This window comes from Ochotona princeps, chromosome 3 (genome assembly GCF_030435755.1).
Source record: "Ochotona princeps isolate mOchPri1 chromosome 3, mOchPri1.hap1, whole genome shotgun sequence".
NCBI classification, from domain to species: domain Eukaryota; kingdom Metazoa; phylum Chordata; class Mammalia; order Lagomorpha; family Ochotonidae; genus Ochotona; species Ochotona princeps.
The window spans coordinates 77700020-77723762 of NC_080834.1; the positions used below are offsets into that span (position 1 = coordinate 77700020).

Consider the following 23743-nt stretch of genomic DNA (forward strand, 5'->3'; position numbering starts at 1 on the left):
CGTCATGCGCGGCCCCGGAGGACGGTGCGGCCCGCCGGGACTGCTGGGAATATGGCGGGCACGGGACTTGCTGCCGTGGCGGCCTGGGTACCCCGCCGGAGCTGGGGCTGGGCAGCCATGTCCCTCGGTCCCCACCGTGACTTCAGTACGTTACTTGCACGGAAGCCCCCGCGGGTGCCCCGGTGGCTCCCAGGTTAGTGTGCGAAAGGCGGGAGTAGGATGCCGAGCTCCCGGGGTCGTGCAGCGCGCTTTTGGCGCCCGTTTCAAAAGCTGCGTTCCCCGTGTGCGGCTCGGCGCCTCCCGGTGCCCCGAGCGGTCCCGGGGAGGCCGGGGAGGCCGGCCGGGCGCCCCGCGGCTCGCAGCGCCTGCTCCTCCTGCCTCGGCACCCGGTGCCCGCACTGGCAGGGATGAAGATGTGCATTTGATGTGGTTGACGGTGACTTCCCGTTACCTTAGTAAGCCTTATGTCTGGTTTTATCTTCTCGAGGCTGCCAGAATCACTATAGAGCAAATCGGAATACGATCTAAAATTTAGAGACTCTCCTAATTGGACTCGAACAGCCTGAATGACTTTCACTTGTTGGGTCTGTGGTTATGCTTGGCCACGCCTCTGGATACGCTCCTGGTGTTTGGAATATTCACTAATGTGGTAATAGAGACGCTTTGGTTAGAGCAAATGAAAATTTAAACTTACATGGTCAGTTTAGCTTACATTTAGTTCGACACAACCAGAAGTGCGTGTTATGTATTCAGTACGCCTGCAACACTTACGTTGATTAGAAAAAAAAAAGTATGTTCATTTATGTAGCAAGTATTCGTTGAGCACTTATACCCCAGGCTTTCAGCTAATCCTTAAAATACAAAGACGATTTATGAGTGTCATGTCAAGTGCGTGTTCCCCTCTAGCTCACCAACATTAAATACACGTTAATTGGCTCTAGGAAATTTCTTATTTGGCAAGGTAAGGAATGACGAGGACAGAAACTCAGCTAAGGAAATGACAAATCAATGCGTTTTTTGCTGACAAAATATGCTGACCCCTCCTAGCCCTGTTTTTCACCAAAATTAGGTTTATTTCACTGTGCATGCAAAGCCAACTTGTTTCCTCCCACCATTCCCAAAAGTGTGAAGCGTGTGATAATTCCTCAAACGTTGAAAAAAAATGTAAAATGAAAACAAAAGCTTCACAGTGTAGGTAAGTCTAATGTTGAATGTTACTGCTCAGAAAATATCAATTTTTTTTTAGTGTCTTGTTGCCTAGAAATTTCTGTCTCTTTGTGTAATTCGGAAGAATCAGGATTGGACTTTGCTTCAGGAATGCACTATTTTGACCGCTTTGAAAGCAGTGCTGTCATGTACAAACTTGTCTTGGTAACTTTTTTTTTCCTATTAAATGGGAATAGGTTTTAACATAATTCAGTGATTAAGATAGAAAAATATGGAGGATTTTCCAAAAACTGTCATTGTAAATTGTAGCTTTTGTTTTTGTGTACTGTGTTTAGCTTGCAGACAGAAGGCATCGGTTTCTTTCCTTAAGCGACCAGACCTTCCCAAACTGGCTTATAAGCAACTAAAAGGCAAAAGTCCGGGAATTATCTTCATCCCTGGCTATCTCTCTAATATGAATGGTACAAAAGCATTGGCAATTGAGGAGTTTTGCAAATCCCTAGGTCACGCCTATATAAGGTAGGAATAACACATTTCAGAGAAAATTTTGCTACTATTTAGCATGACAGTGGAGAATGGCTTACCAATCGAAGTAAATGCTGGCATTTTTATAGATTAATTTATTTTAATGGTCTTTAAGCTTTCTTCTTGTAAGTTGCGATCATGGAAAACACAAACACAACCTCTAAATGACTTTTTTTTTTTTTTTTACCAGTCTGTACCTTGCTGACAATGCTTAGTAGAAAGGACATCGTAAGGGAATTAGTGATAAGTTCTTCAGACGCAGCAGTCTGTGTCACAACAAATATGTAATCCTCATTAGCTTTTTGTAATCTCCTATAATGACACTGTGGTTTTCCACTGACCATTGTTCATTGTCTTCCAAAAATATGTATTTAAAAGTAATGCATATATTGAAAAGTATTCTATGATTCATGTTTCTACTGAGTTTTCCCCTTCACTCTTGTACTCTAAATATAAACATAAATAGGAATAGGTAGTGTTTGTTTAAAGCATAATTTTACAACTGTTAATGTTTCGTACAGCTAATTGAGTAAAATAGCATGCTTCCTTCGTTACGAGGTTCATCTGTAATAGTCTTTTCTTCAGTGTCAAGTTTGCCGGAAGAGAGTGTCATCTAGTAGAAAGAGCATTACCTGTGATTCTAGAAACCTGGTTTCTGGAATAAATTGTAACAGTAGCTGTGACAAGTCAGTTCTTAAACACTTGATCCAAGTTTGTCATCAAAAAGGGGGTTGGACCAAAGATAGTTTTTGAATTCTTTTCTAACACTTACAGCCTAAAGAACTGTTCAGGTTTTGGGGGACACTTTTATTTCTGTTTTCTCCTGTCTGGGAAACCTTTCCTCCATAGTACTTCATTTACACTGGGTTCAGAAATGATTGTAGTAAGGACGGTGGCGAGAAGAAGTACTGCAGGTGAATGAAGTAACAGAGTGAAGTGTTAAACAGAAGCATATGTAGGGCCTATTTAGACTCATTTTGGCTAAAGTAGTACTTCTGATGAGGTAATAAAAAAAGAGGCAGTCTGAGATGAGTAAAATACAATGATCTTAAAAAAAAAAAAACAGGCTGAAGTACTACATTTATCTGGTGTACTTCACAGGGAGCCATTGAAGGTAATGTCCTGTCATTGTAATGTATTGGAAACGCTAACAGGTGTAAGGCAGGTCTTCTTGGAGACAGAGTCATAGAGACACATTTAGGGAACTACTGTGATAGTCTGTATTTCATATGACAAAGACGAGACCAGCGCCATGGCTGGTCCCCTTTGTGGTGCTAGCATTCTGTACAGGTGCTGGTTTGAGTCCCAGCTGCTCCACTTCTGATTGTGCTCTCAGCTAATGTGCTGGGGAAGCAGCAGGGGATGGCCCTGCACCCGCTTTGGAAACCTGGAAGAAGCTCCTGGCTTCCGGCTTTGTGTCGACCCAGCTGCAGCAGTTGTGGCCATTTGGGGAATGAAACAGCAGGTAGTAGAATTCTATCTTGCCTGTCTCTGTAAATCTGCCTCCCAAATAATAAGTAACTCTTTTTAAAAAAATGGGAAAGAGCACCAGAAGTCTGGCCTTACTGAAGTGCAAAGAAGGGGATGATTGTGGGAAGAAAGGAAGATGAATGTTGATAGTTTAAAGCAAACAGTGCTCCGTAGACTGGAAAAACAAATAAGGAAAAAAATTTAATTGAATGCAGCCTGAGGAAAGCGGTTTTAAATGGCCATATGTGTTAAGAAGAATTCCTTAGAATGACAAGACTAGGAGTTTGGGAGGAGGAGGAAGAAGGTGTGCTAGGCAGCGGAGCAGCATGCAGAGCCTCAAAGTTCTCACAAAATTTGGAGATTGAGATTAGTTGGCTGTAACTACATGTGGAATAACCTGTGGGCATGGTTTGATACAGTTGATTGGGACCTTAAAGGACAGGTAAGAATGCGCAGGCAACAATTGGAGTAGTACCTGAGTAAGAATTTGGAAAGAGAAACAGGTGATTTGATGCTGATGATTTTATTTCTGTTCTGTCCTTCCAGTGTGTCAGCACTGTGCTTGCAGGGTGGGAAAGCCAGAGTGAACAAAGTAAAGCCTCCATTCTAGTGTGGGAGACAGACCAAAAGTCTGTCAGACATCTGTGGTAAAAAGTGCTGTGAAGAGAGTATGGTGGAGTAAATAGAGAATGATGAAGATATACAGTTTTAAGGATTGATTGGTCAAAAATATCATATGGAGCAAAGGCCTGAGTGAAGTGAGAAACCGTGTAGATGTTTGGGGATAGTCAGTCTACATGATAGGCAGGTGTGGTGTATTCCTTTCGCTTCCCAAAGGAAAGAGGATACTATAGGATGGAGGAATAGTAATGAGAAAGTTCAGAGGGATAATCAGGGATCAGGATGGGGTGAAGGACTTTGGTGTTTGTTTTGAGAGACAAAGCAAGTACCTCTCTGCCAGTTCACTCCACAAATGCCCTCTCTTTGCCGGTCTTGCCCATGGGTGGAGAGGACCCAGTTCTTGGAGCCATCACCTGTGCCTCCCAGAGTGCATTAGCAGGAAGCTACCGTCAGGAGCCAGACCCTGAACCAGGTCTCCCATGTGGAATACCAGCATCTTAAATAGTGACCTAAACACTTGCCCCAGAACTGTGGGTATTGTTAAATCTCATAGGAAGCCTTTGGAGAGTTAATGTAAGACATGTTTTTTTTGTCTTAAAGGGTTCATTGTGCACAAGGAAACTTACTAACAATCACATTAGTTCAGAGCAGAGATGAGGATTACTGGGTGAGGCTGGTAGGAGTAGAAGTGAGAAAGTGCATACAGGAAGTATTTGAAGCCCAAGCCAATGCAGTTTACTGAAATAGATAGACTGTGATGTTTTACCATGTTTTAAGCATTACAATAAAACTTGCGTTTTATTAAACACAAAACAGAACCCTCAGACGGGTGTGTATTTTGATGCAAATGTGTTTTTCTGTTTTCCAGATTTGATTACTCAGGAGTTGGAAGTTCAGAAGGCAACTTAGAAGAATGCACAGTGGGGAAATGGAGAAAAGATGTTCTTTCTATAATTGATGAATTAGCTGTAGGACCACAGGTAACTTTTTATTAAATATGATGAGTCCTCATGATATTTATAGTCTTTCTTTAGATATGAAAATTGAACAATTTGAAAAATTGAACAATGTGAAAAAATCAATTATTTTCTATTCTTATTTTATTTTCACTTTCTCATATTAAGTAGCAAGTTTATTTTATTTTCAAAGTTGTCCTATGGTAGAACCCTGATTAATAAAGAACTTATAATTGAATTCTACTTGTTGCCAAATATTAAAAACGTGCTACCTAAATGAATATGAGATGAAGTACTTCTGTTTTTATTAAGTTGCTCATTCCTCTATGGACAAGAAAAAGTAATTCCTGGTTAAAACTAGTCATGTTTTTTATTTTAGATACTAGTTGGATCTAGCCTTGGTGGCTGGCTTATGCTTCATGCTGCAATTGCACGGCCGGAAAAGGTCATGGCACTTATTGGTGTGGCTACTGCTGCAGATGGCCTGGTGACAAAGTTTAATCAGCTTCCTGTTGAAGTAAGTCACAAGTCAGTTTGATACCTTTGGTGTATACCTTCTGTTATTCTTGGTTCCCTATTTCTTTTATAGTTTGAGAGGCGGAGAGACAGAGATCCCATCTCTAGTTTGCTCCCCAAATGCCCCTTGCAGCCAAGGCTGGGCCAGGTCACAGCCAGAAGCTCCCAACACAGTGCAGATCCCCGTGTGGCTGACAGGGGCTCAACCTCTTAAGCTGTTCCTGCCACCTGCCAGGGTGCACACGAACGGGAAGCTGCAGTTGGAAGTAGAGCTAAGACTCAAGTGCGATCCTTCTGTTAAAGAATGTGAAAAGGCCAACAAGAGGTTTAACTGCTTGGCCACATGCCTGCCCCTACTGCCTCTCTTTCAGTAGTGGTTCCTGTATTAAGGTGCCTTGGTTTACTGTGCTGACTCCATCTTAGGGTTTAGTTGTCGTTTTGGAGGTGCTCTCTTTGCCACCTCCAACTATTTGACCTCTCTGTTTAAGGTGTCCTTTTGTTCACAGTACCTTTCAAGTTGTTTTTCTGAGTATTTGAGCCACATTAATGAAAGCACACTTTGAAATTTCTTCTCTTTTTAATAAAAAGATTTCTTTGAAATTTGAAAGGCAGAGCTACATTGTGAAGAAGTGAGAGAGAGGCTGGCCTCCCATCTGCTGTTTCACTCACCACATGGCTTCAGCAGTCAAGTCTGGGTCAGTCTGAAGCCTGGAACCAGAAACTCCACCTGATCTCCCATGTAGGTGGCAGGGGCCCAAGTGGAATCTGCCTCTGCTTGCTTAGGGCATCAGCAGGGAGCTAGATTAGAAACAGAGCAGCTGGGACCTATTTATTTTATTTTATTTTATTTTATTTTATTTTATTTTATTTTATTTTATTTTATTGGAAAGGCAGATATGCAGATAGGAGGAGTGACAGAGAGGAAGATCTTCTGTCCATTGATTCACTCCCCAAGTGTCCACAATGGCTTTGGCTATGCTGATCCAAAGCCAGGAGCCAGAATCCAGGAACCTCGAGCCTCTTCTGGGTCTCCCACGCCAGTGCAGGGTCCCAAGGCTTTGGGCCGTCCTCAAGTGCTTTCCCAGGTCACAAACAGGGATCTGGATGGGAAGCAGGGATGCTGGTGCATGAACTGGTTCCCATATGGGATCCGGCGCATGCAAAGCAAGGAGTTCAGCCACTAAGCTACCGCACTGAGCCCTAAACCAGTACTTTTAATATGAATTTTTTTTTTTTTAAGATTTATTTATTTTATTACAGTCAGATATACAGAGAGGAGGAGAGACAGAGAGGAAGATCTTCCATTCGATGATTCACTCCCCAAGTGAGCCGCAACGGTCGGTGCGCGCCGATCCGAAGCCAGGAACCAGGAACCTCTTCCGGGTCTCCCACGCGGGTGCAGGGTCCCAAAGCCTTGGGCCATCCTCAACTGCTTTCCCAGGCCACAAGCAGGGAGCTGGATGGGAAGTGGAGCTGCCGGGATTAGAACCGGCGCCCATATGGGATCCCAGGGCATTCAAGGCGAGGACTTTAGCCGCTAGGCCACGCCGCCGGGCCCTTAATATGAAATTCTGACATCACAGTGCCAGCAGGTTAACCAGCTGTATCACAACAGTGGCCCCTGGAATTTTTTTCATTAGTTTCTTTGTTAATCACGGTTATTTAGATCATATGTTATCTCTTTTGAACCTACTATTTTGTCGCATATGGGCAGTATTACATATTTGTAAGGCCTGTTACACTGGAACAGTCAAGTGTGTAACTTTTTAGTTATCCTGAAGTCAGCTCATGATCTTAGAGAATTTTCTAGGCCGGTGTTAATCCAAGTAACACAGATGTGCCAATTCTGGCCGGTTACTTGGTTGATGTTATTGCTGTTGCTTACCTCTTAAGTGTTTTTCATTATTTCATGTTCAGCAAATCGTGATAAAAATAAGGTTTCTGAAATAACTGGGAAGGTAATTAGTTTATTAGACTCTGTTACTGGTTTTATATTTAAGCACTTCATCTGTCTGCAAAACTAAAGAAATAGTGCCTATTGGTTGGATTTCCATTTCTCTGTGTGGTTTTATTTTGCATTCAGTTAAGTGGCCTTTTTCCTCTAGGGGTCTGAATTTCACAGGCCTGGGGCTCAGGCACGGGTCAGAACAGCGTAGGGCAGTGGCTCAGGCATATTGCCCCTGTCCAGCAGCAGCAGCATCACCTGAGAGCTGACAGAGATGCGCTCTGGAGCTTTACCCTGCTTGGTATTCTGTGCTTTGACACCACCTCCCAGGTGAAGTGTTGAGAACCACCAAGAAACAGTGAGTCCAAGGAGTAGAGTATCATTGAGTTCTGCCATAAGTTCTGCATTGAAATCTGCACTACAGCTCATCTGCTTTTACTTTTAGTTCATGCTGTTCTTAACTCCTTAAGAAATTACACTCATATTTCTTATTTCATTGTCAGGCAAAAGATTAAAAAGAAAAGAAAGTAAGCCATTCTTTCTTGCAGTTTCTATTTCTGAGGACTCTTGCTCCACATTTTCTCTCTCTTTTTTTTTTTTTTTTTAAAGATTTATTCATTTTATTACAGCCAGATATACACAGAGGAGGAGAGACAGAGAGGAAGATCTTCCGTCCGATGATTCACTCCCCAAGTGAGCCGCAACGGGCCGGTGCGCGCCGATCCGATGCCGGGAACCTGGAACCTCTTCCGGGTCTCCCACGCGGGTGCAGGGTCCCAAAGCCTTGGGCCATCCTCGACTGCTTTCCCAGGCCACAAGCAGGGAGCTGGATGGGAAGTGGAGCTGCTGGGATTAGAACCGGCGCCCATATGGGATCCCGGGGCGTTCAAGGCGAGGACTTTAGCCGCTAGACCACGCCTCCGGGCCCTCCACATTTTCTCTTAAAGTTACTCCATGTCCTCGTTTTTTTTCCTACCATTGTCTTTTTCTAATCTAAACTTTAGATTCCTTGTTCCATCTCATAACTCGGTATGGTCCTAGTTTGATAAGGAATTATTCTAAGGAAATGACATGTTTAAAATGGGTGGTTATGCATTTTTTTATGTTTAAATGACAGGATTTATATGGTTTCTTGTGTGTGTGTGTGTGTGTGTGTGTGTGTGTGTCTGTGTTTCCACATCACTCATCGTGAGGATAATTTAGATACTCCCTAAACAACTAAGAAGATCTATAGCCTGCAAATCAGAACATGTCTTTGCTAATCTCATTTCATGAGCATGTTGAGTCCTTGTTAATTAAAGACATGCGCAAGGAGAAATCAGGGGCACCAGGACTGTCTGCTTCTGTGTGTGCACGCATGCACACACACTCACTCTCTGAACCTGATAAGAATCAAGAGAGCAGAGATTTTTTTTTTTTTTTTTGTCATCTTTTGTAATCCTGGGAATATTAAGCCCAACATTTCTCATTGCCTAGGATCAGTGGCCTCCTTAACTGGCTTATCTTTGTATACTTGTTGGGACACTAGAGGGCCTCAGATGAAATGGAAAGTCCTTCATAATTTCAGCTTCTAATCACATAACCATAAGAGTTTCTTCTTGGTAAAGAACCTTATTATGCTTAATCAAACCTCATAGATTAGTAGACTAGATTAAAAAACAAAACCCATCTATGTATTGTCTAGAAGAGACACACTTCACCGACAAAAATCAGCAGAAACTATATCACACGGGTTTTGTTGTTTTCTGCTAGTTTCATCTCTTCAAAACACTTTCTTCTGATTAAATCATTCAGTAACTCGTAGATCATACAGTAGCATCATTTTCTTCAAGAAGGTTCTTGATTTTCATTTCTTCAGCTACACGTTAGTCATTTAGTGGCCTGTTATTTAACTTCTTGGTGTTGTTCATTTCTTTATTCTCCCTGATGTTGATTTTGTTTTTTGTCTTTTCATTTAAGGGGATATATAGTAACTGTGTAATGGAGACTGTCATATCTAGTAATATGTCATTTAACTTCATGGCATTGTAAATTCCTATTTTTCTATTGTTGATTTTGTATTACGATTTTTCATTTAAGGGGATGTACAGTAGCTGTGAAATGGAGACTAACATCCAGATGTAAGGATACAATGTAGTATGCATTTCTACTTCCAGACAAAGATGGACTTATAATGAAACTGTTCACTATATCCTGACAATAGGATGCTGAACTCTCTGCCATTGTCCATGCCCACAATGATCGACATATGACTGTGTATGAAGAACTATATTTTAGTAATGATATAGAGGAACTAGGTGGGGGGGAGGAAATTGGGGAGGGGATAAGGGAAATGCCAGGAGCCTATGGAACTGTATCATAAAATGGTAATAATAAAATGTAAAAAAAAAAAAAGAACCTTAGTATGCTGTCATTGGTTAAAACGGCTTTTGCTGGTTCTAAATTTTTTGTTTTTGATGACTTGAAAGTGTATTTTTTATAAAGTTCGATCTCTTTCAGATAGACTAGTTTGTTCAACTTAAAAATGGATAGCAGTGTAACTGGGCAGGGATGCTTAAAATGAAAGTAATAGTACCTCACTGTTTCAATAGTTAGCATCTCTTCCATTTCAGCTAATGACCAGTGGAACTAAATTTTAATTACTGAAATGCATACAGATTCAAAAACAATCCTGAGTATCTTGTAAGTAAGTGGCTATCATTTTTGCTTTGAACACTTGATTTATATTTGTTTATTATAGAGAAACTGATGACATTAAAACATTCATGTGCTGTGTGTTCTTATAGAACTTCATTGTGTGTATGCGTGTGTTTAAGATTTACTCATTTTTGTTTGAGAGGGAAATTTTTACAGAGAAGGAGAGACAGAGAGAGGTCTTCTCTACCTGCTGGTTCACTGCCCCAAATAGCCACAGCAGCCAGAGCTGAGCCATTCTGAAGTCAGGAGCCAGGAGCTTCAGGTCTTCCATGTGAGAGAACAGTGGCCTGAAGTTTTGCGCTTCTTCCACTGCTTTCCCAGGCCCAAGCATCAGAACTGGAGGAGCCAGAAGATGAAGTGGTGCCCATATGGGATGCTGGTGCCACGGGCAGAGTTTATCGTGCTGTACCACTGTGCCAGCCCCTAAACTTTATTGATTTTTAAGACACACATTTGAAAGTGTAACTTTCAGATATAACTCTTTCACTGACTCAGTAAATACTGAATTTTATCAAATAAATTTTATCAAATCAAATACTGAGTTTTAAAAATGTAGGTTATCACATATTTTTTAATTTTTATTTTCATTTCTGTATTTACAGTAAAGTAACTTTTAAAACATGGAGAAAAATTCAGAGTATTTGGGAGGAAATTTTAAACTTATAAAGTCTAATACGTTGTACCTGAGTTAGCTTTCCTGATACTTTCCTTTATTGTAGGTAAAATGTCTATCCTGTTTCTCTAATCAGAAATTCCCCTCACGTCACATGATTGCACGGGCCTTAAACCATTCCCATGTTGATTTCTAATTCAAGTCTTGGTGATGTCTTTCCAAACAGTTGGTTTTATGGTATTCATTTATACTTAAAGATGTTTATTGGAACATCAGCAGGTTGGGGATGACCATTAAAAAGCTAAAGTTGCTTAGGTAGCCTTAAAATTTTTTTCACAGAGTTTTTTAAAGCTCAAAAATGTATGTCCTATATAAATCGTCATAGGAAACTATATATGAGAGATCCTCAAAAAATTAATGGAACGTGTGTTTTGAAGAACATGCAGCGTGGGCTGTCATAATTTTCTTAGTACTCGTGTTCTTGCCACCCACGTGGGAGAACCTGGATTGAGTTCTTAGCTCTTGACTTGGGCTGTATTTCAACACTGTTTTAGGCATTTAGAGAGTGAAGCAGTGTGTGAAAATTCTGTTTGTTTCTTTCTCTGTCTCTCAAACAAATAGGGGCCACCAGTTTGATGTAGGGTGTAAAGCCACTGCCTGTGATGCCAGCATTGCATTTGGGCACTGGTTTGTATTTTGGCTGCTCTACTTCTGATCAGGCTCTCTGCTAATCTGGGAAATGCAGCAAAAGATGGCCCAAGTGTTTGGGCCTCTGCCACCCACCTGGGAGATTCCTCCAGCCCTGACCATTGCATCCATCTGGGAAGTGATCTGACTGTGGAGTATGTTTGTCCTCGGAGCTCTGTCTCTGTATCTTTGTCAAAATAAATAAACAAATTTAAATGTATAGATTTTTTTTTTTTTTTACATTTTCTGGAAAATAAACTTTAATTGCATTTTCTGCAAACTTTTTGCAGTAGTCTCAAAATTTCAGAGATACATATATTTTACGTAGTTTATGCTTAGGTAAAACAAACTCATAAAGCAAAATACTGGAAGGAAATAAGCCTTGCTTATTTGAGAGCAGAACGAGATAGAGAACACACTCTGTGCTATTACCCTTCTCAAATGCTTGCAGTGATCAAGGCTGGCCTGTCTCAGAGTTAGAAGCCAGAAAGTCAGTGCAGGTGTGTTGGTGGATGGCAGGGACTCGGTTCCTGGAGCCAGTACTGAGCCCCAGTGCTCTGATGTGGGACCCAGGTATCTTACTGCCAGATCAAATGACCTGCCCCAGAAGCCAGAATATTCATGGTTTTCATGTGCATATAGTAGGGTTATGGATGTCTCATTCCTTTTTATACCTTCTTCTGTTTCCTATGTTTTCTATAGTGACTATATGTTATACATTATAGAAAATTTTGACTTTTAATAAAGTATTTTAAAATTCTCATTTTTAGTTTGAAAAATCATTAAGATAAATTATAACCTAAAAAATCGGAGTCCTCAAAGACTCCAAGGATACATACTATTTCATTTGGGCACAACAGGTTAAACTGCTTTTTAGGGTGACTGCTTCCCATATCAGACTGCCAGTTAATGTCCCAGCATGTCGCTGATTCCACTTCCTGCTGACGCATTCTAGGAGGCAGCAGAAAATGGCCCAAATACCCGGACCCCTGCTACTCAAGTAGGAGACCTGGGTGGCGTTTCTAACCAGAAAAGTACTGGTTGTTGCACTGTGCAGGGATGAACCAGCACGTGGAAGGTAGATTTCTTTTCCCCTTAGCTTCTTTCCCTACCTCCTTCCCTGACCCTACTCTTTGAAGTGGATGAAAGTAAGTGAATTTTTTAATAAATGCAGAAATGAGTTTATTCAGTTGTCAGGAAGTATTTGAAAGGTGACTTTGTCATCCAATGCAAAAAGTTCCTGGCATTTGGTTCTGAACTGGGCTAGTCATGGTCTTTGCAGATATTTGGGCAATGAGTGAACCCCTGAAATGTCTAGCTCCGTGTATCTTACTCCCTTTCTTTGTCACTCTGCCTATCAAACAAATTAAGAATCTTAAGTTTTTATTCTAAAATGTCATTTTCTATTAGTATGAATAATACTTGAACTGATCCTAAGAAATTATTGTACTTTCCCCTTTCCTCCCCATTTAGTGAGAGTGAGGTAGTACCTTGATGCAAGGTGCTGTGAAACAAAGAAGTCTGAGTCCTAGTCATAACAATTTCTTTGATCTTTGAATTCTCTATTGAAATTCTCTTAGCCTTAATATCTTTTTTAGCAAAAATGGAATAATTACTGTTATCATGATCTTATGAAATAATATATGTAAGGTTTGTGTCAAAGTATCCTTTAAAAAAAAAAAGGTATTGAGGCCAACACCATGGCTCAACAGGCTAATCCTCCACCTTTAAGTGCAACATCCCATATGGGTTCTGGTTTATGTCCCAGCTGCTCCGCTTTTAATCCAGCTCTCTGCTTGCGGCCTGAGAAAGCAGCAGCTGATGGCCCAAAGCCTTGGGACCCTGCACCCACATGGGAGACCCAAAAGAGACGTCTTGCTGTAGATCGGCTTAGCTGCGGCCATTGTGGCTACTTAGGGAATGAACCAGCAGATGGAAGATCTTTGTCTCTGCTTCTCTCTAGAAGTCTGCCCTTCAAAAACAGAGCAACAGAAAGCTAGTAGTGGGGGCAGAAAGAGAAATATCTGCCATCCACTGGTAAACTCCCCAAATGATTATATCAGCCACGTCTGAGTTAGCCCTAGGCCAGAAGGCAAGAGGTCCATCCTAGTCTCTCACGTGGGTGTCAGGGACTCAGTTTGGGGGCCATTTTTTGGTGCCATCACATGTGCGTTAGCAGGAAACTAACTAGGAAACAGTGTAGTCAGGACTTGACGGCTCTCCTTGCACAGCTGTGTGATCTCGGAGCCACAAACAGTGACTGCAGTGCCAGCCCCAGTTGTCACAGATCTTGCATGTTATATTAATTAGTGTTCATTATGTTGGTGATTATGGTTATTACACTTTTTGTTACTCCTGTCCTTGCATTCATGAATTACTTCTGTTAGACTCTTTAAGACTATTACATGTGTTAATGTATATACACTGTGCGTACGTACTTAGATTTTTGTTATTTTCTCAAAAGGTAAAAAAAGAAGTAGAGATGAAAGGTATATGGACCATGCCATCAAAATACCATGAAGAAGGCGTTTACCACATTCGGTACAGTTTCATTAAAGAAGCTGAGCACCACTGCTTGCTGCACAGCCCTATTCCTGTGACCTGCCCTGTCAGATTGCTGCATGGCATGAAGGACGACATCATTCCTTGGCACACGTCCATGCAGGTTGCTGACCGGGTGGTCAGCAAAGATGTAGATGTAATCCTCCGGAAAGATAGTGACCACCGAATGAAGGAGAAAGCAGACATTCAGCTTCTTGTTTATACTATTGATGACTTAATTGATAAACTTTCAACTGTAGTTAACTAGAATCGTGCTTTTGGTTGGTATATAAGCTCACATATCCAAAAGATTAGCAGAGGAACAGCTAGTCATAAATCTTCATATTTTAAGTTCTTCCCTCTACCTCTCTTTTGTAAATATTGGGTAAGTATTTATCTAATGATGTATTTGCATAAACTGTACAAATTGTGAAAAAGAAAAAAAGTATACTGACTGCTGTTTGGAAATTTTCTTCTTCAGATCTTAATTTTCTTTCTATTAAAATATCTCATTTTATTCAAGTGATAATTACTTTTATGCTTCTATTAGCTCTGCCAGCTCTTAATTTCATTCTCTTAGAATTATTAATAAAGCTCAAATATTTTGTTTTTTGTTTGATACTATTGTGCATTCAAATTTGTATAGTCAATTCAAAATGCAATGTAGAAAATAAGAACATGTTTATTGAAATGATCAGAAATGTCTGAAGCACAATAAAGTTAAAAAATCAGGATATAAATGTTACAATTGAACTACAGGTCTTACTTTTATATGTCAATGCTTTATGATGCCATAAGGGAACTATTTCCATATTGTAGTTTATATTTTTTTAAGTGTTTATTAATTTTCATGTGTTTGAAAGATAGAACAAGAGCTTGTATCTGCTAGTTGATTGTTGATATTCTCATACTAGCCATGGCTAGGCCAAGCAGAAGCCAGGAGCCAGGAACTCCATCGGGGTCTCCCAAGTACATGAGCCGTCATCTGCTTCCTCCCAGGGTGCACATTTACAGGAAGCTGGGTCAGAAGTGGAGCTGGGACTACATCCCAGGTGCTTTGGTGGGAATGTGCGTATCCCAAGTGGCAGTTTCCACTGCCTAACCCATCTGTCATATATAAATGGAGAAATTTTTATTAATTATGTACCATTTTTATATTGAGATAAAACTAAAGAAAAATGATCTTTGCGTTATTGCATACTTGCAGCAACATGTTATTAATATGTGCCTAAAGTACAAATAGTGAAGTGATTGTCATCTAAATCCAAGGGCTTTGTGAAGTATTTGAGTCAGTTAAAAAAATTATAAAACACTTAAAGTATAAGGGTTTATTTTTTTATTAACTGAAGGAGCTTATGCAGTATTTGGGCCTAGTGTGAATCATGTTTTGTAGCTGTTTATTTTGGCTGGACTTCAGCTTGCTTGAGTTCCCTTTGTCACTGTAGAACTACGTTGACATTGTGAGGTGTACATAGAGTATTATGCATCAAAGGTTCTTTTAACTCCTTCATAATAAGGGAACCAGCAGTCAGTAAACAATTTGAAGGATAGTTCAAGAACCAGAATTTGGGCCCGGCGGCGTGGCCTAGCGGCTAAAGTCCTCGCCTTGAAAGCCCCGGGATCCCATATGGGCGCCGGTTCTGGTCCCGGCAGCTCCACTTCCCATCCAGCTCCCTGCTTGTGGCCTGGGAAAGCAGTTGAGGACGGCCCAATGCATTGGGACCCTGCACCCGCGTGGGAGACCCGGAAGAGGTTCCAGGTTCCCAGCTTCGGATCGGTGCGCACTGACCGTTGCGGCTCACTTGGGGAATGAATCATCGGATGGAAGATCTTCCTCTCTGTCTCTCCTCCTCTGTGTATATCTGGCTATAATGGAATGAATAAATCTTTAAAAAAAAAAAAAAGAACCAGAATTTATAAGCATTGGAGAAAAGTTTAGAATAAAAGCTGCTGTGTAGGAAGTGTTAGCATAACAACTTACTGCTTGGTTCCCTGTTTACAAAATTGGTCCTTGCTGGCATCCGGGGGCATAAATTTCAGTAGTTTTCCACCATTCCCCAAATTGATCTAAGTCGCTTACAATGCCTACATTGTGCAAACGAGATAATTTGTGCTGAATATTTGGGAACCTGGAATTTCGTTAGATACCAGGTCGGCTGTCTCTGCAATGAACTCCTGGTATGGATCATGGGCACTGAGCCTCTGAGAAGCTGCCTTGGTGGGCAGCATGTCATGTGTAATATTGTTACCTCTGGGACAAAACTTCAATGTTTGCACCTGATTTTCTTGTACCTCACCCCATGTGCCCTTCTCCCTTGCTGATTGTGCTTGGTATCCTTTCTGTGTAGAATAGAACTGTACTGAATACTGAGTTCAAGCACATCTGAATCTAGGGGTAGTCTTGGGGACCCTTGACAGAGATGTGGCTTAACTGTCATCTATGGATTATCTTCCATGTTGGACAAAGTCACTTAAAAACATACTAGTCATCCTTGTGTGCCACAGTGTCTGGTCCTGGAGTGGTTTGATAAGAGGATGATGCTGTGCTATTGAGCCTTATTTTTCCCAAATATTGCAAGGAACAAGGATTTTTAGAAAGATGTAAGAACCCTTTTCCATATGAGGGTTCTGAGGTTAGAAAAATGTGATTAGAGATTCATAGCCTGTACGTTGAAGCAGCAAAACAATTTTTTTTTAATTTTTAAGATTTTTATTGGAAAGATTTACAGACAGGCAGAAAAATCATCCATCTGCTTGTTCACCTCCCAAGTGGCCGCAATGGTCACAGCTGAGCCGATTCAAAGCCTGGAGCCAGGGAGCTTCTTCCAGGTCTCCCACTTCTTGGGCCATCCTCTGCTGCTTTCTCAGGCCACAAGTAGGAAATTGGATCAAAAGTGGAGCAGCTGGGATACAAACCGGCACTCATAAGGGATCCTTGTGCATGCAAGGCGAGGACTTCAGTCACTAGGCTATGGTGCCAGGCTCCCATAACATAATTCTTGAGTATTGAGACTGGAACTTGGATTCAAGTCCTAGCGTGGTGTTTCTGTGACAGCAATTTATTTAACCTCCTTTAGTCTCAGTTTCTTCTTCTGGAAAGGGTTCAAGCTGAGATCATTGGAGTCCAGGTAAGTCTGAGCAGCAGCACAGCACAGATGTCTGGCTCCCCCAGCCACGTGGCTGTGACTGGAGGTACCCGTGCTGGCCCAGACTTCCTACTGGGGATCCTAGCTCCCCATGCAGTGCTGCTAGGTGGGGGGAGAGTCCTGGGTTTGTGGGAGGCCAGTGTACCAACTGGTGCCAGGCTCTGCCTGCTGGCCACCTGGCGGTGAGCTCTGGGGGTCTTGAGGGTGTGGAATTACTGCCTAGGGACATTCATGGATAAGGCCACAGTGCATGTAGGCGAGGAATGAATCCTGAGGGACACCCAACAATAGGGCCACTGTATGTGCAGTTAAGTGAGGGGACTAAGACCTGGTGATTTTGAGGGGAGAGACCTGAAGATGTTTTTGGGTCAGACTTGCACCAGCCCACATGGAATTCACGGGTTGAGCTTGTTAACATGGAACATGGCTGAGCACCACAAGGAGCACACATGCAAGCTATGGTTGGGGCCTGTCTGACAGGGCTAGATCCCAATATCAGACAGTGTCAGATTAGGGGATGGGTGACTTTAGACTGGGCCATGGCACCAACCAGCATGCAAGAGAACCAGGTCCAGGGGTGGATTCTGTGGGGGATATGTAGGCCTAACCCTATGGAAGTGTAGTACAAGTCCTGCTGGTCAGCTTGAGAGTTGGGATGGTGATGGGCTGAGCTAGGCACGACCATGGAACTCACTGATGCTCACTGGCACTGGGGCTGGGAACAAGCAGGACAGGTCCAGGCTGCAGCTCCTGCATGAGCCACACCAGCTCATACAAAGGCCAGGATGGATGGAGCAGACCTAGGTGTTGGGTAGGCTGGGCAGGATAGCTCCATCTGTCAGCAAGTGTGTGAGTTGGTTTTGGAAGGGGGGCGGAATGGGCAGGGCTGAGCAAAGCATAGCCCACTGGCAAGTGCAGAAAACAGGATGAAGTGCAGGTCAGGCTGGGCTAGGCTGCCACACTTACTGATTTGCATGAGCCAGGCATGAGAGCTGACTGAGCAGGGCTAGCTTGCAGCAACTACCAGTGAGAGTTGGCACTAGAGGCTGGCTGGGCTAAGCCAAGGCTGCAGCATTCGAAGCCAAAGGCAAGACAGGGGAGGGACTATACCAAGCTGGGTCAGAGCAACCACTGGCATGCATGAGATCAGTGGCTGAAATCAGGTCTGGTTGGGGAGCTAAGAGGATGCGCTGGCTAGGTTGTGGGTCCCACTGGTGATTGCAGGGGCCAGAGTGGGGGATGCGGTCTGGGTTGGATATATATGCAGTCTGCCTCGGCATGGATGTGGACTAGGTCTGGAGCATGCAAGACTAAGCTAGACTCCAGCACCCATTTGAGCTTATGAGAACCAGGATGGTGTAGGATGGGCTGGACTGGGTCTCACTGTCCCCATGTGTGAGCTGTGTCTGGGTTTGGACCAGGCTAGCCTGGGCTGTAGCACCCAACAATAAGAACCAGAATGGGTGAAGACCGGTCAGGAAAGGCCTCCTGTTCCTGCTAGGACAGGAAATGGACTAAGTAGGGCTGGCCCGTGGATCCGCCAATGAGTGCAAGATCTGGCATTGGGAGAGGTTCTGATGGATGAGCTTGGGGAACTACTCTGACGGGGCACAGTGTGTGGTGGGGAGAATCAGGCTGGACTACAACACCCATTAGTTTGTATGGAAGACAAGACTGAAGATAGAACTCACCCAGCAATTGCAATTAGCAGTGTGTGCATAAATTGATTTGGCCGAAGGACTGTGCGAGAACCTCTACTGGCATGCACATGCAAGAATCAGGTCTGGGGGGGCCCGGCGGCGTGGCCTAGCAGCTAAAGTCCTCGCCTTGAACGCCTCGGGATCCCATATGGGCGCCGGTTCTAATCCCGGCAGCTCCACTTCCCATCCAGCTCTCTGCTTGTGGCCTGGGAAAGCAGTCGAGGACGGCCCAAAGCTTTGGGACCCTGCACCTGCATGGGAGACGCGGAAGAGGTTCCAGGTTCCCGGCATCGGATCCGCGCGCACCGGCCCGTTGCGGCTCACTTGGGGAGTGAATCATCGGATGGAAGATCTTCCTCTCTGTCTCTCCTCCTCTCTGTATATCTGGCTTTCCAATAATAATAAAATCTTTAAAAAAAAAAAAAAAAAAAGAATCAGGTCTGGGATAACCTCAGATGAAGTTTCTTTGGGAATCTCCCCAACTGAAGTGCTGAACTCAAAATTCCAACCATGGAGAAAATTACAGGTTCCATAGTCTGGCTGTAGAATGCATGTGTCAGAGCTGAGCCTCCTCAGTGGCTGTGGAGCAGTGGGCAGCATATCCAGACGCAAATGGACAATTTGGCAGTACACTGGAGCCTGCAGAGGACACCTGGTACCACAACAGGATGGAGGACAGAACAAATCGATCAACTACCCCAACCAAATGTTGGCAGCGGTTACCTGGGTAAATGAAGACTCTAAGGTGGAATATGTCAGCTGGTGGATTCTGGAGAGAATTCATTGTGATTGGAGTGGCAAGATTGGCAGCAATTTAGAACTGTTGAACTATCAAACCACTTGAGCAGGACCCTCGGAACATGCCCCACATCAGGGACCCTGGGATGGTTGGGAGGCTGGGTGTGGCTTCTCCCTTTATCTCTTCCCTCCCCCTCCAGGTACAGGAAGGAAAAAAGAGAATGTCAATACAATGGTTACACCCACTTGCTTCTAGCCCTTGACCTTCGCACCCTAATCAAATATGTTAAAATTATCAAAAATAAAATTTATACAATAAGAAAAAGAATGTCAGGGAAAGCACTGTCTTAAAAGTTTTTTTTTTTCTACTTAACACAGTCCAGCAAGAGACTGATGAGCACAAATCATGGTGGGATGGAAAAATACTGACAAGGAAGGGGGTAGGTATTCTACGCTGAAGCTGGATTTTTGTCTTCTTACCTGAAGATTTCAAACTGGGATTCTGATTCTGATTTTGTAGTGTTTGTTCAAATGTTGAGCTTAAAAAATATATAGGAAAAACTTAAATTTTAATTTTGTGGAATTTTAACATCACAAACTCCAAATGAGATGGCATCTATAAAATGTATATTCTAGCACATTGTTGATTATCTTAGTTTTTCTCTATTTTTCCTCAAAACTGTTCTGGAACTTCTTCTTTTGCTGCCTCATATTCAGGTGACTGGTAATCTGCATGTACAACTGACAGCCCCTGTTCCTTACCCTCTGGAACTCCTGTATTATTTAAAAGTGACCTGAACCTTTTAATGTGCAATGCCAAGGGATAAAACATAAGTATCAATGGGATGGAAGTCTGGTTTGCCTACTGCATTTTGCTTTTAGTGCATCAGTTCAGTTTGGAGGCATATCCAGACGTGGCTGTAGTCCAGGAAGCCAACAGAAGGGCCTAATGTGAAAGAGGAAGACAAACTGTGAGAGAGCCCAAGTTGTATAAAGCATGGAGTTAGACAACTAAGAGACAACCCCTCCCCATAGAACTGTGCTCGGCACAGTTTCCTAATTGAGTACACGAAATGTTCATAAAATGTGGAACAGTTTAGGAAAAAAAAAAGCCTGAACTCATTTTCTGGACATGGGGAGAAAGTAGGTGAAATTTAAATACAGTAGTCAGAATTCATAAGGGATTGTCTGGTTCCTGGATAACTACCTTGCCCACATATCAAATCCTGGTCACTCAAATCCTTTGTTATACAATGACTTATGGTCTATATAATTATACGTACTCTTCTGCATATTTTAAGCCACCTCTAGATTGATTACTTTTAGTACTTAATACAGTGTCAGTTCTGTGTAAAAAGTTGCACGGCTTAAGTAACAATGATAAGGAAAAAGTCTACAGATTTATTTTTCAAGTAAATTTTGATTTGCAGGTGGTTGAATCCACAGTTGTGGAACCAGGAAATGCTGGGAGTGATTCTATCAGTATCTATATGTACATGTAAAACCCCCTAAATAAATTTAGGAACATTTGTGTAGTATGGATAACTTGATTTGCTAAAGAAACATGATGTTTTGGTATATTTTGGAGGCAATGCCCTTCACCTTTTGTTTTTCTCTTTTCTTGGGCTTTCAAGTTGTTACTAACAGACATTCCAGTGCTATAAAATAACCTCAAATGGCAGGTTCTCTGTGAAGTCCTTCCAGACACTCCCTCATTGCTTTTTTCCCAGGTAGTATATTGCTGGGGCCCCTGTGCTGTGATGAGCAACACTCAGGCCTATTTGAGAACTTAACTACTTTGAAACCCTCTGTTTATATGACTGCATCCCTCTGTAAGGACTGTTGAGATCAGGAGCTTTATTTTGACATAGTTCATCTAAAGGTGTCTCTGACCATCACCTCCACCTGTGTTAGCTCCTCACTACCCATCTTACAGCATTAAGATTCCCTCAGCTTCCAGCCTGGATTCTTTTCTCAAGCTCCTTACTCAACTTGTGCACCACCATCCATGTTTATGATTTTAACCACTACCTGCCTGTAGGTTATTCAAGTGCTTTATTATCAACTTTATTATCTTTCTTCATATACCACCCCTCCTTTGAAGCCTCCACAATAAATGGAGCCACCATTAACTTCTCTTAGACAAGTTAGTTATAAGTCACCCTGCACTCAAATCAGCCTGCCATCGAAAAAAGCTCAGTCTGATATGTAAGCCCAAGATTAGTAAGGTTTCACTGGCTTCTATGGTTTATGGGAGCTCTGGTTTACAGCATTTCCCAACATGCATGGACACAATACTGGGAAGACATGCTAAGTAGCACACCATAATGTAGTATTTGTACCACGTAAGGACAATAAACACATCCTTATAACATTGGTAATGATAAATGTAACAAACCAGGAATCAGTTCATTTTGAGTCCTTGACCTTTATTTGAATATAATTTATTGAAGAGTAAGTCAGTGGGGCCAATGTGGCATAGTGGGTAAAGCTGCTACCTGTGACACTAGCATCCCATATGGGTGTCAGTTGGAATCCCTGCTGCTCCACTTCTGAACCAGCCCTCTGCTATTGTGCCTAGGAAAGCAGCGGAGGACGGCCCAAAGCCTTGGGGCTCTGAACCATTGGGGAGACCCAGAAGAAGCTCCTGCCTTCTGACTTTGGTCTGGGCAGTCCCAGCAGTCGTGGCCATTTGGAGATGAACCAGCAGGTGGAAGATTCTTCCTAACTACTGTTCAAATATATAAACCTTTCCAAAAAAAAGAGTAAGTTGATATGATTTGATTACTAATAATGGCTGATTTTAATAACTAACTCTTTAAATTCCAGAAAACTGTATTTGCAAGCACTGCACTTTACAATCTGCAGCCTGTCTGACATTTTGCCCTTTTTGCTTTCTGTATGCTTCCATTCTTTGTTGATACTAGAATATTTTAGCCTTTTTAATAAGCTGCCTTTGCCAGCACCATTCCCACCCTTCCTGTTTTACCTCATCACCCTAGCAAACATTTACTCCTCTTTCCAAACTCCATCTTGTTTATAAATCTTGCCCTATTCCTAAACCCCTTGCCATAGTATTTTGTGCATAATTGTAGTATGAAATCCGATTGGCATTTTGGTATTTGCAAGTTTAATTTTGGTAATTTGCCAAATCTCATTCAGTTTTGTGTCTTGGGCACATGTACACAGTTTCTTCAGAATTGCTGCTGAAAATTTTAGCTGCCGTGGTAACAAGCTTTCAGTAATTGCAGCATTAAGGCACTTTCCAATATCATCCTCTAGAGAATCAAATATGTTTTTCTCTATGAACTTGCAAAATTCTGGATACTTGTATCCAGTGTTCTACCTTAGCTGTCCTCTCTGCCATTGTATCCTTGTTATACTTAGATGTGCATTTAGAGCACATCAACTTTCTGTTACAAGTCAAGTGATTCTTAGAGTCCAAAGATCAGCAAATCACAATCTGAAAAAAAAAAAGGCATATGCAACGCCTTCAGAAATGTTGCATTGTTTCCAGTTTTGTGTACCAAGATCAGTGTATTCTTTTGGTCAATTCCAGTCATGGAATTTCTGTTGGGATCTGTGTTCCTCAGCCCTGGGTAGAATTGACCGTCTTGTGGTCACCAAGGTATGATGGAGACAGACCTCTGTATTTCTTTAGAGCTTCTTCAACTGAAGACCACGTAGTGTCAAAATATGCATTAAGCAGTGTTCCTTTTGTCTCTTTCTAAATCTTGTCTCATGCAATTGCCTGAATCACTGACAACCTTTGTCTCTCTCAGAACTTCAATGACTGGCCACTAAATCCTTCTTCAGGCATGCTACTCACAAGGCTATCAAGTAATTAAATTGTGGTTAGTCCAGGCCCCAGTTGGCAGGATTTTGTTGTTGTTGTTAACACATGTATTATTAGAGGAATCATTTCCTGCACAGTTTCTAATCAATTTCCCGGAGGAATAGAGCTCACCATCCCCTGTAGTAGAACTGCTGTATCTACTGTGCTGGATGGAGTCCATTTTAATCCATTCAGTCCAGAAGCAAGAATTATGTTACTCCTGTCCAGTATTTGGCACATTTAAGCAATCAACAGATATTTGTTGAATGCAAAGTGAACCAAAGAACAAACATTTAGCTGTTTTTCTCATAAAAAGTACCAAGAGACTTACCCAACATGTAGTTCACAGGTAATGGGTGCCCCCACCGACTTATCAGAGTTGCATAGCAAAGAAATCCTAGCAGAGTTCATCCAAAGACAAAGAAGAGACTCTGGGGCACAGCCCACTGTCTCGCCCACATGGGCACTGATCAGGTCAGCTTGAGACTTCAGTGAACCAAGACCATTGTCCGGGCCTCCTGTGCCGACACGGTGTACCACATCCTTATGACCTTCCACGTAGGCCAAACAGGCAGAGATCCAGGGA

The 23743-nt window shown here is 42.4% G+C and overlaps 1 protein-coding gene across 3 annotated transcripts; it reads left to right on the forward strand.

Moving 5' to 3' along the window:
* ABHD10 (abhydrolase domain containing 10, depalmitoylase) lies at positions 1-14255 on the forward strand. Of its 3 annotated transcripts, none has more exons than XM_058661870.1 (5): positions 1-193; positions 1503-1686; positions 4652-4763; positions 5119-5267; positions 13672-13856. In XM_058661870.1, the coding sequence occupies exons 1-5, from the start codon at positions 52-54 to the stop codon at positions 13715-13717; spliced, it is 633 nt and encodes a 210-aa protein (XP_058517853.1). In that variant the 5' UTR covers positions 1-51; the 3' UTR covers positions 13718-13856. The 3 variants fall into 3 exon arrangements, with proteins under 3 accessions (XP_058517853.1, XP_058517852.1, XP_004593263.2); XM_004593206.4 differs by having other exon boundaries at positions 3-193; positions 5119-5256; positions 13662-14255; XM_058661869.1 differs by lacking the exon at positions 5119-5267 and having other exon boundaries at positions 13662-14255.
* The last annotated feature ends 9488 nt before the right edge of the window (positions 14256-23743 follow it).